General features: G+C 44.1%; 1 protein-coding gene across 1 annotated transcript in view; it reads right to left on the reverse strand.

Annotated features, from left to right (window-relative positions):
* Positions 1 to 9533: 9533 nt before the first annotated feature.
* GRPR (gastrin releasing peptide receptor) overlaps positions 9534 to 16020 on the reverse strand; it is a 64566-nt gene continuing 58079 nt past the window's right edge. Inside the window, exon 3 of the mRNA XM_053310013.1 lies at positions 9534 to 12327. Coding sequence (XP_053165988.1) covers positions 11935 to 12327 — 393 coding nt within the window. The 3' untranslated portion in view covers positions 9534 to 11934. The remainder of the gene's footprint in view (positions 12328 to 16020) is intronic.

Consider the following 16020-nt stretch of genomic DNA (forward strand, 5'->3'; position numbering starts at 1 on the left):
ATGGCATAACTTCCCTAAATGCCTGCCTGCAAGTAGTAATGGGCTGGTTGAGGGAGAATAAACTGAGACTGGATCTAGATAAGATGGAGGTACTTATTGTGTGGGTTCAGAACTCCAGAGATAATTTTGATCTCCCTGTTCTAGATGGGGTCACACTTCTCCAAAAGGAACAGGTTCGCAGTCTGGGAGTACTTCTGGATCCACACCTCTCCCTGGTATCTCAGGTTGAGGAGGTTGCCAGAGGGGCTTTCTATCAGTTTTGGCTGATACACCAGCTGCGTCCATTTCTTGAGATGAACGACCTCAAAATAGTGGTACAGATGTTGGTAACCTCCAGACCTGACTTCTGCAATGCATTCTATGTGGGGCTGCATTTGTACGTAGTCTGGAAACTTCCATTGGTACAGAATGTGGTGGTCAGGTCGGTCTCTGGGTCATCTCGGAGAGACCACATCACTCCTTTGCTGATAGAGCTACACTGGTTGACAATAGGTTTCCAGGCAAAATACAAAGTGCTAGTTATAAAGCCCTAAACGGCTTAGGCCCTGAGTGTTTAAGAGAATGTCTTCTTTATTATGAGCCCCACCGCCCATTGAGGTCATCTGGAGAGTTCCGTCTCCAGTTGCCGCCAGCTCAGCTGGTGGCCACACTGGAATGTGCTTTCTCGGTTGCTGCCCCGAGACTGTGGAATGTGCTCCCTTCTGAAATATGATCCTCTCCATCTCTGACAATTTTTAAAAAGCATTTGAAAACCTACCTCTTCAACCAAGCTTTTTCAGCATTTTAAATTTTTAGGTTTTAATCTGTGGATGATTTTTAAATTGTTAAATTGTTTTAAGTTTTTTAACTTGTTTTATGCTATTGTTAACTACCCAGAGATTAAAGTTTGGGGCAGTGTACAAATTCGATAGACAAATAAATAAATAAATATTTTTAAAATAAATAACAATAAATTAAATGACAATAAATATAAATTAAATAACAAGTTAAACCATCATATAGATAAGATTGGATTAAAATCAGAATAAAAAGGGTGAAAGCGGCATGAAGATTAAGATATAGTTCAGTCAAGGCAGTAGCAGTGTGCACAAATCAATATCTGTTATTCGATTTGAGGTCAAATAGAATCACAGACACCTACCCCTTGATTTGTCAAAAGCAGCTGGCTTGGCCAGCTGCCTTGATGAATCAGCCTGATTTGACCAATATTGATTTGGGCTAGTCAGGTGCCATTTCAAGGGCCATTTTGCTGGGAAAATGGGCCTCAAAATGGCTTCTTTCCAGGGAGAGCTGGTCTACCAATTGGGACCAGCAGGTAGACCAACCTCTCCAAGCCGGGATGACGCATCAAGTCTGGAGCGGAGGGTTGGTCTACCCTCCAATCCCAACTGGTAGACCAGCTCGCCTCATTTCTGAGGAGATCTGGTCTACCCATTGGGATCAGTGGGTAGTCCAGCCCTCCACTCCGGACTTAGTGCATCATGCCATCTTGGAGAGCTGATCTACCTGCTGATCCCAGTTGGTAGACCAGCTTTCCCTGGAAAGAAGCGCCATCTAGAGGCCCATTTTCCCAGCAAAATCAGCCTCAAAATGGCACCTGATTAGCCCAAATCTGTTTGGGTCAAATCAGGGGTGATTCTATTCTACCCCTAATCTGGCCCCTTTTTCCCACAATGATTCAATTCAGGGTAGAATAATCGAATCACCCCCCAATTCAACCCATGTTGATTTGTGGGTGAATCAGTTTGCACATCCCTTCAAGGCAGACTGTATACTTTTTTCTGCAAGGATGTTATACCTCCAGACACTGGTCAGCTTGCCTGCCGCTGACAGATGAGGTGTAGAGGGTCATTGCACCAGGTGAGACAGTGGTCAGAGATCTGACATCTGCTGCCTCTGCCAATCAACCACCTGAGGCAGTCATTTCCCAGCCGCATTAGCAGGCCAGCCATTGAGCTGAGCTTAATGATGTTATGCCTAACATGGGCATGTTTGTCTGTAGCATTCCTGAGGTAAGTTCTTCAGCTCCCTACCATGCACTCAGGAGCACTTGCAGACACTTGTGCGGTAGTGAAGCATCATCATCATGATGCTGGCAGTTCCCCATCTCTGTTCCCCACCCTTCACAGTTGCTGATTTGTAGGGGTAGGGGAAACTAGTCAATAGTTTTGGAACTTTCATTGGAATCACAAGGGGTGGGGAACAAAGAGCAGGAAGAGATTTCTGAAATTTGTGCTGGGGTCTGCCAAGCCAGTTAATCCTTTGCTCCCTGTCTCTGTAAACTGATTAGTAGGGAGAGATTTAATTTGCCACTCAGCCCATCTCTCTCCTCTAGTCATGTCACTGGCTTGTCAGCCTCCTTTTCAGTTAGGAGAGGAACCTGCAAGTCGGCAAATTACTATTCTCACAAATTAAGAGGGGAGAAAGCAGCAAATCTCTTCAGAGAAGCAAACTCAGCCGGCTTGCTTGTTTTCAGCTCAGTGCTAACTATGTATACTAAGTCATTGATTTCAGTGGGATTTAAATCTCAGTAATTATGCTTAGGACTGCATGTAGCCTTAAACTTAAAAAACAAACAAACAAAAGGGAAGAGCAATAACACAGTGGTAGAGTACATGCTCTGCATGCAGAGGCCACAGGTCAAATCTCTGGCATCTCCTTGGAAAATAAAAGAAACCGTGACGAGTCACTGCCAGGCAATATAAACAATACTTTGCTAGATGAACCAATGGTCTGACCAGTGGTGGCTGGTGTGTGTGTGGTGGGGGAGTGGCAAGTGGCATCTTTAACTATACATTACTAGGTGCTAACCTCTCCTCCTGCCGCACCTGAAAGCTATTTTGAGCAACAGTGCACCTCCTAGCACCCTCTGCGGCGGAGGGTCGGCTCTGCCACTCCGCTGGTGGAGGCCGTTTGTGTAGCCAGCAAACGGCCTCCACACATGTGTGTAGGCCAGCTGAAGGGCAGAGCCTATCCTCTGCCACAGGGGATGCTGGGCGGTGCGCTGCTGTTCAAAACAATTTTGTATTCCATTTTTGATCAATGGTCAATTTTGTATTCAGTTTTTTGATCAACACATGCGATCCGGCCACCTTTTCCAGCAGCTGTTATAGTTTCATCAGCCAAACAGAGCGCAGTTTCAGGTGCAGCGGGAGGAGAGGTAAGCACCTAGTAATGTACAGTTAAAAGTGCCACCTGCCGCCCTCCCAGCAGCACCCACAACAGCTGCCACTGGGTCTGACTCAGCAGAAGGTAGCTTTATAGGTTTATAGAATCTCTTGCTCAGATCACTCTCCTCATGATGGTCAAGAGGGAGTTTCCATTTCCCCCAAATTCTGGGACCTTTGATAGTTTATTCTTTGTCACATGGTTGTCACATGACAGTTACAATCAAATGGCTTGCAACAAAGAGTCTTCCTTGACTCCACCCTCTGACCCTCTAGTGTCCACCAGGGCGTGCCCCCTGGGCCTGATACTGTTGAGATACCCATGTATAGGTGTGTTTCTGTTTCCATCTGTGAAGTTTGGAAAGCGTGCACGAGTGAGTACCACCATGCAGAATAAAAGCATGATAGTCCCCTAACCCCTAGTGCAGGGCTTCTCAACCTGTGGGTCCCCAGATGTAATTAGACTTCAACTCCCATAATTCCCAACCAAAGGTCACTGGGGCTGGGGATTATGGGAGCTGAAGTCCAATAACATCTGGGGACCCACACGTTGAGAAGCCCTGCCCTAGTGCAATATGAAACCGGCTGGTCCAGTTTGATTAGAGTCTGAACCAGACTGGGCCAATTTGGTCCGGCATCCCCTCATGCATCCCTGTTCAGGTTCGGAGAGGGTTCGCAGACATAATCTTTTAAAAACACCTTTCCCCTTCAGGGGGGTTCTCTGAGGCAGCGGGAGGTGGGTCCATGGATGTTCCCCCTCCCCTTGCCGGCCTCCCTTCCTTCCAAACCAGCCTGTTTTCCCCGGTGCGGTGGCCATTTTGGAGGCCACCATGCCTGCACAATGGGCCTCTGCATGGCAGCCACACAGAGGCCCATTGCACAGGCACAACTGCCTCCAAAACAGCCACTGCACTGGGGGAAAGGCCTGAACAGGCAGAAGAATGGCTGAACAGGCTGGTTTTGGAAGGAAGGAGGCCAGCAGTGGGGAGGAGGAACCCCCACCTCAGAGAACCCCCCGGGGGGTGTAAGTTTTTTTAAAAAAATTACATATGCAACCCCCCCGAATGGGCTGGGGTGTGTGTGTTGGTCTGGGGTCGAACCAAACCGGGGTTCAACCCCGAACCTTCAAACTGGTTAGGTTTAAACCCATTTGCACATTCCTAGAATAAAGGAGGGTTTGTTTTTTATGTTTATGTCATGCTCTTGCTCAAAGGAGGTCAGATATATTTTCTTTCGTTGCTAGGTGACCTCCCAACCAGGCAGTTTTGTTGGGTCAGGCCTATTAAGCTTCACCAGGGATATTCCTACCAAAACTCCTTCCGGTAGTCCAAAGCTTCTTCTGCTTACTGGTCCAAGCACTGGTCCCAGTCATCAACTGAGTTAGTTTGTAGGTGAGGGCAGTTCAGGAAAAAAAATGGATACTGCAGCCTTAAGGAGTAAACAGCCTTAAGGAGCAAAGCTGTAATGAAAAGCTGCTTCACATATTACATTTTCTTTTTTCTTTTTGCAATTACAACACAAGCATGTAATACAGTTTTGCTTGCTTTATTCTATTTCCGATGGAGCAAAAGAAGTAAAAATGATGTTGGCCCTGAAAACCTTGACACTGATTATTCTGGCTGTTTTCCAGATTACACGCTGCCATGTGTCCCATAAGTGCCCTTCCATATCGCCAGTGTTTTGACATTGAGCTCCCTGCGCTATTGGCAACATGCCGTCCATATGCCTTGTTTCGAATTTTAATGATGCGTTATAATGTGGTAATCGCGCTGCAGGAAAGAAGCTGCATTTTTCTGTGGTAGAGAGGCTTGCAACAGAGTTTATGTGTTTCAACATGTTGCGGTATAGACAGTTCTTGGTCCCGTCCCCACCCGTGCATCCTCCGCCCCCTTGCCACAGGGAGAGAAACAGGCAGGGAGAAATCTCGGCTTTCCCCTCCTTTCCTCCCCACAGATCCCAAAACGCACACCTCCCTCCTCCTCTGCTTGCTTCCAATATAACTTGAGCTTGTCAACACAGAAGGGGAGGGGGAGGGAGGCGATAGGAGGGGTTTTTGTTGTTGTTGTTATTCCACCAGGGTTCTTTTGTGCATTCCACTTTTAATTTGCTACTTTGGCTAGAGACTCATACTAGTGCCCCTGCTAACTTGGCAAAGAGGCTCCTTTTAATGTGGTGATTCTCTTTATCACCACATTGGAAGGGGAGAGTAACTGGCCCTATCCACCCCCAGCACAGTACCTCCAGTGACTGTTGCTGGTGTGTATCTTATGTTTCTTTTTAGATTGTGAGCCCTTAGTGGACAGGGTTCCATCTTATTTATTTGTTTGTTATTTCTCTGTGTAAACCGCCCTGAGCCAGTTTTGGAAGGGTGGTATAGAAATTGAATTATTATTATTATTATTATTATTATTATTAGTGCAGCTGAGCAGATTTCTAAATCCAACCCTTTCTCATTCACTTTTTACTGAAGAGGAAGCTCATTGAACTAAATCATTTACTTCTGTGCAAACTTACTTGCTTACTACAAGGCAAAGGGCAGGGAGAGAGAACAGCCACTTATTTAAAAGAAAGCCCATTGAAATAAATCATGATTCATTTACTTCTGTGCAATCCCGCAGTCCTCACTGGAGGAGCACTTGCCTCCCCAACTCCCATTTGTTTGTTTGTTTTGTTTGTTTGTAGGCATGCCAGTTCCTGTCTTTCCCCCTTCCAGGCTCAGCACAGGATTCCCTTTTACTCCCCTCCAATAAGCAGTTCCCTTGTTTTGTCACTCCAAAGGATTTCCTCACACACCCCACTCTCCCTCTTTTCCTCCCCACCCCTTATTCCTTGCGCAAAACTGGAATGATGCAAGACAAAGTTAGATTTTTCTTTTGGAATGGCGCTTTCCCCCCTGCTGGCGGATTTGCGCAAGGCACCTGAAAAGTTACCAAAATTTTTTTCACATGTACCACTTGTGGAACAACTTTATGCTAATACCATACTGTGCCAGCTAGTTGCACTATGCCTGGAGTCTGTGTTCCAGAGGAGTGTTGCACACTTGTACGCATGCTTGTGATTGCACAACAGTTGTACAATTGCAGCATGCCTTGTTCATTCTAATGGAAACTCTTGCACAATTTCTAGTACAGGTAAGCCATCCTCTTGTGCTAATGCAGGGTTGCTAGTTCTGCATGCAGTTCCTTGTTCTGGATACCAGCCATTATCCCCCTGCTGCAGTTGAGCAACTGAGGCTGAAATACAGTGGTCTGCTTATAACCCCTGCTAACTGGGCAAAGAGGCACCTTTTACCATGGTGATTCTCTTTATTTAGCAGGGGGAGAGTAACTGGCCCTATCCACCCCCAGTACAGGACCTCCAGTGATTGTTGCTGGTGTCTATCTTATGTTTCTTTTTAGAATGTGAGCCCTTTGGGGACAGGGTTTCATCTTATTTGTTTGTTATTTGTCTGTGTAAACCGCCCTGAGCCATTTTTGGAAGGGCGGTATAGAAATCGAATTATTATTATTGTTGTTGTTGTTGTTGTTGTTGTTAATAACAACAACAACTTTGGCCCTTCTGCAGATGTTGGACTACATCTCCCATCATCTCTGACTATTGGCTACTGTGGCTGTGGATGGTGGGAGTTGTAGACCAACAGCAGCTGCAGGCTTATGATCATCTAATGAGTTTATAGCAGAATTTACTCAGGGAGTTTCTGGTTCATAATTTAGCCATAGTTAAGTTCATATAAGCACACATACAGTCATTCAAACAAAAGCATGTACATGTGTACAAACAATTGTATGCACATAAACAAATAATGTCTGAATAGGGCTTGTGTCATCACAGCATTTCATGGGCATTTAACCTATTGTTTTCTTTTCTTCTTTTTCTTTTTGATTGTGTGTCCCTGTCAATTAAAGATAGCATTTCATGCATCTGATGAAACAGACTGTGGTCCACAAAAGCTTACACTAAAAGAAATTGTGGATCTTCAAGGTGACAAAGATTTTTGCTGTTATTTCTGCAACAAACATGGCTATCTCTCTGTTAGACTATTATGAATGTGCAATTCCATTCATGCCGAATCAGGGGCAATTCGCGTGTTTGACCGTGAATGAAACTACACATTAAATGGCTGATTCGAGGTTGGATTGAATGAGCCCTGATGCTTCATGAATCCGTTTGTATGATTCAAGCAGCCATTTTGGTGGGCTTTCCTGCCTTGCTTATTGATTTTCTGGCACTGACTTCTGATTGGCTTGAGAGCTCCTTGCTTCTTGGTTGGCTTGGTCGGCTTGTTACTATACAAAATAAGTTTTGGCACAGGCAACTGTGCCTCGATTGGCTGGAGGAAAGGAGGAGGGAGTGGAAGCACTTTTGGAGGGAATTTCAAAATATATATGTTCAAAGGGACTCGGAGGCAGAGAGAGGGCTCTTATGAAGAAGAGGATACATCAGGAGTCAGACAGGAGGAAGGAAGAAGGAAAGGAGAAAGGAAGGTTGAGTTTATGGTTTTCTTTTCTCAACAGTGAGTATATATTGCTGCTATAACTGTTTTGCTGGATCTCAAAGGGAGAACAAAAAAGGAGGGAATTTCAAAATGTATTCAAAGGGACTGGGAGGAAGAGAGAGCCCTTACATCAGGAGAAGAGGAAGGAATCAAGGAAGGTTTGATTTTGTGGTTTTCTTTTCTCAGCACAGAGTATAATACTGTGATGCCTATTGTTGCCATAATTATCTGGTTTTGCTGGGTCCAAGATTGACAAAGGCAGAATATGGGTGCCTACTTGCCTTCATTGAGTTGTAGTTTTTGGTTTGGTCTGTTTGTGAGATGGTGCTGTGGTGAGAAATGGACAGTGGCAGCCCCTCCCTCCCTCCCTCCCATTTGTTGGTGATTGCTGTGATGATCTCCATGTCTGACTTTGGACTAACTTGTGCTTCCCTCACTGCTCTGGTCTGCTCTGCAATCTGCATTTTGCATTGCAAAGTGCACTCACTCAGTCAGACATTGCTGTAGTTGAGCTTATGGACATGCTTTCTGGCTGCTAAGGGTGCTGCTGTACTGTGGCAGTTGTTGTAAGTGAGGTCTGATTCATAATTGTGTGTGAGAGAGCAACTTGTGCCAATGATGCTACTACAGCACAGGCACTGTGGCTGGCATAGAATTCTGGGTTAGTGGTTCCTTGGGGGGGGCATCTTTGGACTGTCTGTTTGGCAAAATGTGGTGTTCTGTTCTGTGTTGGGAGGGACTGTGTGTGCTTCTGTTCTGCAGTGGTGTTATTTTTTGCAAAGCAGGGATGCAAAATGTTTACACATTGCTTTTTCCACCCATAGGGAACAATGGGGGATTCAAATGACCTACTGACCCAGATAATAATTCAAAAAATTATTTAAAATAGGCTAATTGCCTGACTTTTGTGGGTTGGCTGGTAGGTATGTTGGGTCATGCCATAACACCCAACCCACTTTGGTGTCTCTAAGACCTACCTATGGGGAACAATGGGGTGATTCAGTTTCCCCATTATTCCATATAGGTGATTCACAAATTTCCCGCAAATTTCCAATTCCATTTGTTGAACCAGTCAGCTATGGCCAGCCAGTTCGACAAATTGATTCATTTTTTCAAGGTTGAATCAAATAGCAAAAAACCCCCCTATTCATTCACATCTCAAAAGTCTATGTTGTTTATTCATTAATATTAGAGCATTGCAGTTAAGTTAAAGGTATCAACCTGTAAGGTTTTCTAAACTGTTGCTGCTGTTGTCATGATTGTGTGTGTGCTTTTATGAGAGTTATATTTTATTATTGTTATATTTTATTATGGTTTGTGGTTTTAAATTTGTTTTGTATTTGTATTTTTTGCATTTTCTTTATGTAAGCCATTTTATCATAGAAAGGTGGGATATAAATGATAATAAGAGTAATCATAAGCAAGTGGAACCCATGATACAAATGTCATGACAGTTCCATGTTATTTGCCTTGTCCTGTTGATTGACTAGAGGAGAATCACTACCTTTTGGAAGCTTTGTTCAAGAATTCTGAAATTCTTAGCCAGAAAGCATATTAGTGCTCTCTGCTTTTTTTTAGAGTGGTTTTTGGTTTGAGGGTAGGTCCAGTCTTTGCCCCCCCAAACTAACAATTTTGGGCAGGTCTTGTGATCCCTCCCAACACCCCCAGATGCCTTTCTATTCTTAATGGAAGCTTCCAGAAGCTCTGGGTTTATTCACACACTCCTTTAGTAATCAGTAATATATTAACAGAAGATAGTAAAAACATACAAATAAAATAAGTCTCATGCATTGTGCTGCAGATTATAAGTATTGAGGTTTTAATGGCTATCACTGCACATTGCTACTACAATACATATCTGAAAAGTACAAGAAATCTGTGTTTCAGTTTACATTTGCTCCTCATTCTTAAATGTATCTAAAGCTCTACATGACATATTTTGACATCCATTAATGCATGACCTCAAGAGACAGATATGAATATTTAATAACATTTAGAAAGTGCTGTGCTTCACCTCACCCCACCCCAAATATGGCAAAATACACACACTTGAAACTGTAAACATAGTTAAACTCACATTTATTGTGATGGTATCGCCTTTCACATTTAGACTGTGTACAACATACTGTTTATGGGGGCAACCAAACCCGGGTAAACACGACTCTCTTCACATCTTCTTACAACACGGAGTAATACTGTACTGAAAATACCTAGAGATTCCTGACAATTATCATTAATATCTGCTGCTGCCGCCTCCTCCTCCTCCTCGCACTTTGCTCATGTCATCGATGAGCAGCACAATCTTAAGCATGCATAAACGGAAGTGAGACCCACTGGTTTCAGTGAGACTTATTCCCTGCTAAGTGTGCTTAGGATAGCTACCTTACTTGAATATAAAAAGCAAAATCATAAAGATGTTCTCTTAAGAATGAGTAGGCAAAGGAAACCTGGGGCCTTATATATTTCCAGAAGTCTCATTACTTAAAAACTGAGTAAGATTTTTGGGATTTTATCATCCAAGCCAGAAAAAGAATACAGACCAATTTTTGAAAATGGCCATGACAATAATCCATTCTCACTCTCTCCCCCTCACGGCAAGTTCACACATAACATGGGACCTACTTGCAAAGTCAGTTACCAATTTGTCTGAAACCACACTGAGGTAGGAACTTTATTATTATAATTATTGTTTACAGTCAGACAGGTGTTATTGACTGGTTTGTTTTATCCAGACATTGAGTCCTTCCCAAGGACCTGAGATGGCTGAATTTTATTGTCAATGTTGTTGGTGTTATTATTATAGATATCGTCACAGAATATAGGCTGTTCCCAGTAAAGCTGCTTTCTGTAATTGGCTGATGGTGATTTCTGTGGCCCTTATGGTGTTGAGGTGCTCTTCAAGGTCTTTTGGATTACACCTAGGGCGCCAATTACTACTGGGATTATTTTGGTCTTCGTCTGCCACAGCCTTTCAATTATTATTATTTATTTGATTTCTATACTGCCCTTCCAAAAATGGCTCAGGGCGGTTGAGATTTATTTGAGGCCTCAGACTGTGATGTGTAACCAAAATTAAAGTTAACTTGCCAAATGGAGTGCTGTTTCCACTGAGGTGTATATTTAGGTCTGAACCCACACTTTTCATGAACTGCTGGTGAGCCCATCCCCTTTACCATCAGGGCCAATGGCTGCAAGGCAAGACAAGGCAGGCCTCACTGGAAGGCCTGGCCAGGGAGCATACCTCTGGCTTAACTTGGCTACTTCCAAGATATGTTATCATCTGCAGCAGCACCAACATCAGGTTCCCTCCATATCTCAGGCTGGGGGAACCTCAGGTTCCACATTATGTGTGAAATTGTTCTCTCTCTCTCTCTCTCTCTCTCTCTCTCTCATTTAACAATACATGATGTAGGAGTTCCCACCAGGTTTGGAGTGCCTAATGTCTCTCCCCGCCCCATCTCAAAATGCAGCTGCAATTATATTACACGCCCACACTTATAGCCACAAATGGGAAAACTTAAGGGTACAATTTTGTGCCCTGATTCACATTGCTTCCTCTCCAGCTGCTTTTTAAGAAAGAAAAGCTTTTTGGGAGTTCATACATCACATCTACTTTGTCCCCCCTCTCTGTGGATATACAAACCTATCTGTTGCAATGAGGACACATGTACTGCACTACACTGACTCAGTATGTCGGGCCCTCCCTTTTGGGTAAGTATTCCACCAGGGCATCCCTGCAGAAAGGGGATACTGATCCCCTTATCAGTGCAATTTTGTATGCCAGCACTGTGGGTACAGTGTTCAGAATATAAATTGTACAGCTGTTTTCATATAGCACCAAGGACCTTGAGGTACTTGGGCTAATACCAGCAATAACTACATAAAATGCCTGCCCCTCTTCTGAAAGCCCCTTATACAGAAACGGTTACTTTTCTATAATCTCCTCAATCCTCTTGGTGAGGCTGCCACAAGCTCTTCTACAATAGCCAGCCCAACAGAACAGACTGATCATCTCATAAGGTTTTGAATGCCTCCAACACTCATGTCTAAGTGGTGAGGGATCTGCCTATTATGACGCAATGCCCTGAACAGCATGTGCAGGTGTGGGCAGCTCTTTCACTCTGCATCCAGCTTCACTTCCATGTTGCAAGTTCCCTGATGACTCTCTGTGTACATATGTACATTTGTTACAACTAGAACAAAACAGGCAGCAATGGCTAAAGAGATTTTGTGATGGCTTCAGCAATGGCTAAAGTGACTTTGTGATGCATCCTATACATTGTCCTCATGGCAGAAATGGTTGCCATTGATGAAACTGAATGCGACCATTGAGTGGTTAGTGCTCTTGAGGGATGCCATCCGTGTGGTGCTTCTGCTCGTGCTCTGGGACCGAATGAGCTCACGGGTTTTGCAACATGTCAGCTGGTGATTAAACTGTTTCCGGAAGCTTTTGCTGAGCAGGTAGAGAGCAAAAGGGTTTATGCAAGAGTTGGCAAATGCCAGGATTCGAGCACAGAGGGAAGTGATAAAGTGCAGAACAGACGTGTCCACTTCTGAATAGTGGTATGACCGATATAAGTAGATGATGTGGTTAGGAAGCCAACAGAAAGCAAAGATACAAACGAAAACCAGGACTGTCTTGGCTAGACGTTTTCGGGATTCCATCTGAAAAGAACAATGCAAATTGTATGTCAGCCACATTTTTTGTATATATATATATATATAGAGAGAGAGAGAGTTTGTCAGAAGATGGTGGACAGCCGTTCACTGAATTTCCCATCATCTGAGACCAAGCACGCTTTCCTAGAAAACTGGAAGTTTTGGAGGGTTCTTTAAATAGACACATTTCAATGGGAGCAACTGATGCAGCAACAGAGTGGGGCGGAATCCCCCTGAGCCACAGTGTGTATAGTGTACAGTGTGCATATACACAGTGTGTATAGACATATGTGTATCTAGGTACAGTACTGGGTCAAGGAGGACTCCCAAGCTGCGATCCTGCTCCTTCAAAGGGAGTGCCACTCCCTCAGAACAGGTTGATACACCTTCCCTGAAACAGCAGTGAGCTTAAATCATCACTGAGTTGTGACATATTTTCTCAGTACAAGTGCATGACTGCCACTTCTAACTGAAAATATTTTTAAGAGAAATACTTGTAAGTGAAGACAAGCCTGTTACTAGATCATGACATATTAAATGTCACATCTAGTTTGGCCCTTAGTAGTATGTATTTTATGTCACAACTTGAAAAGGTGGCATTGAAGATGTGTAAGTAAGAACTATCTAAAGAAGGGAACTTCCTCTGCCACAAGTTCTGTAATTATTGGACTTAATAATTATGTAATTATTGATTGTTGTTCCTACAGTGGCCAACAGGAAGCTGGCATTATATAACTTGGCATCAACTATCTGGCTTATTCTAAACAAATAGGCTTCTACCTATTATCCATCCCTACCTGTTATGATAACATTTTCTTTCCTTGCCAAGTATTAGACTGGCCATGTTGCTACTGGCCAACATACTGTGTAACATTACATGTGGGTTGCAAATTAGTACAATTGCATACGTGTGCTCTTGTATAAGCACAACAATTGGACAAACAGTTGTGCAACAGTGTGGCCATTATTTCCCATGGCTGTACTGTTGTACAGCTCTGCACCATTGTGGTGCTTGCTCACACTTACATAACTGTGTGAATGTTATGTTGCAACACACACATAACAGTGCACAGTGTGTCAACCATTGACTTTGTAAATGCTGCCTATTTACTAGGGCATTGTGGATGCTGGCTATGTGCTTGCTTTGAATTTCTTTTCTTATGCAGGGAATCCTGACAAGATAGAGTCATAGACACAATTCTATGTGTGCTGTATATTTCCTCTCCTGTATGGCAATGGCCAAAGTCAGGATCATGAGACTCAAACCAGGAGCTTCCTAATCTGTCCATTGCTGCCTCTTCTGGTGAGCCACGTGAGGGTGTTGTATAGAAACAGGGGCTGTATTGTTCTTCAACAGCTGAACATATTTCTGTACTCATTATATCACCCTGACAGCCAGCCAGTTGGTTTCTCCTGACATGACCTGATTATAAGTGTTTCCAGACTATGTCCTTCCTACTTCCTAGTCTTGTTCCAGACCATTCTGCCTGCCAGCTTGCCTGCCTATTCCTCTCTCCGTCTGCCAGCTTGCCTATTTGCTTGCCTGTTCTTCTGCCTTGTTCCCAGAAGCTTCTTGCCTCCGATCCTGCCCTGCACCTGACTTGCTCTGGGTAGACCTTCCGGTGGTTCTACCCTGGTGTTTCATCCAACATGGGCTATGATTCTTGAGGGCTTTAACTTCCTGTGTGTTTGACAGTGTTGCAGCTCAGCACTGATAGACTATGGTAAGATCTAGAAAAACCCAACCCCAACCCCAGTATATGTGTGTGTGTGTGTGTGTGTGTGTGTGTGTGTGTGTGTGTATCTCGTTGCAGAATAATCAAATTGGAAGGTTCAGTAAATAAGCTAGTTGCTTATTTCTTCAGCAAAACATTCATTCCTCTTTGAAAGAGACAAGCAAGTGATGGTACAACCAATGTAATGTATCATGTTTATAAATCTGGACTTCCTCTCACTGCATAGACAGAGTTAAATACTGAATTAGCAAAGGGCGGTTGACATGAGCACACTTCTAAGCAAGTTTCCTCAAAGAGCTAGCTGAAAATTAAGCTTTGTGGTAGACCTTTCTGTGAAAGCAAGCTATATCTATTTTAAGAAGTGCAATCTTAATTTAATAGTAAAGCTATTGCCACCTGCATCTGCAGTATAAAGCCAGAAGGCAATGCAATGAAGAAATCAGTAGTACTTCGCCCTGACAGAAACTTATAGGCACTGCATGAACCTCACAAGTGAAATAATAAACAGGGTTAGGACTGGCCTCCATTTCACCTGACAGGTGAGAAATCATGGTTGTACACCCCATATGTTCAAACGCTATCCCCAGAGGTACAGAATTAAAATGGGATCTAGAGGAGCAGAAGGGTGCTTCATAAAACTTAGAACAAAGTACATTGATATAAAATTAGTCAGTGCAACACCTTTATCCCACCCTCACTTCTGTAGCTGACAAACCACAGTCAGCAACTGATTTCGACCCACACAGAGCATCTTTGTGCTCTTTGGGGCCGGCTGTTCCCCCCTCCCTCCTGCCCACTCTCTCTTGCCCGCCCTCCCCCTCCCTCCTGCCCCACTCTCTCTTGCCCTCCCTCCCCCTCCCTCCTGCCTGCCCTCCCTCCTCTTCCATTCCTCCCCTCCCCCCACCTGCACTGAGCATTTTACCATGGCGGGCGGCCATTTTCAGCCAGACCTCACCACCACCAGAGGCCCTCCTTACCAGGCAGCGGGCAGCCAAAAAGGGTCACCGCCATTTCTCCTCCTGGGCGGCAAACAGGGAAGTCCCACCACCCATTTCCTTCCCACCCCAGCCTCCAACGGGCATCTGGGCTGTGCCCTGCCGCCCGTCACCCACTCAACCCCTTTCCCGCCTCCACCTCCCACCTCTGACGGCCAGGCCGGGCTTTGTGACTGCCTCCTCCCCCTTAACCTGGGCGGCCTGGCCACTGCGATGACCAATCCACCTGGGTGCACCTCAGCCTATCAGGTGCCTCCACCGCCCAGCCAATCAGCTGGGTGCCGGGACACACATTCTAAGGCACCCAGGAGAATTAAATATATAGATTCATTATTAATATGGGGAGATAAGGTTTTTGCAACTAGCCATGTACAGAAATTAAAAAGATTTCTTCACTAATCCTACTGTACTTCAAAACAGCTGAACTGAACATGTGCAAAAATTTTATTTTCAAAAGCTCTTTGGGAATGGATTTTAGCCTGAATATGTTAATACGAATATTCTAGCCTACGCTCCATTATACTAGCATTTCATTCATATTTCATTATTCTGTGATGCAGGAAAGGGCTTAGCAATGCATGGAGAATGAGATATTCTAAACAGTTTTAGCTAAGACACCAGATCCAAAATATCAGGAGGAGCCACTTGCTTGTGGTTAACAACATTCAACATCAGGGCCTCTTTCACTAGAATATTTAGTTCTCATGTGATGATGCTTGAAGAGGTCTTTGGAGGGCATGAATGTGTGAAAATTGCACTGGAATGTGTTATCCATGTAATGGAGGAGGGAATGAATCCCTGTGACAAGAATAAGGATTCTGCTTATAGGGTTTTCTGCAGAAATGTTATATAGATAAGCAATTACAGAATCACTTTTCCACATGAATGTATGCAGAGAATCAATTCAAAAAACAGTCTTTCAAACATTCCATTAGAGTTATGTCAGACTTGGGGGGCCTCTGAATACA

This window comes from Hemicordylus capensis, chromosome 3 (assembly GCF_027244095.1).
Source record: "Hemicordylus capensis ecotype Gifberg chromosome 3, rHemCap1.1.pri, whole genome shotgun sequence".
Classification (NCBI taxonomy): domain Eukaryota; kingdom Metazoa; phylum Chordata; class Lepidosauria; order Squamata; family Cordylidae; genus Hemicordylus; species Hemicordylus capensis.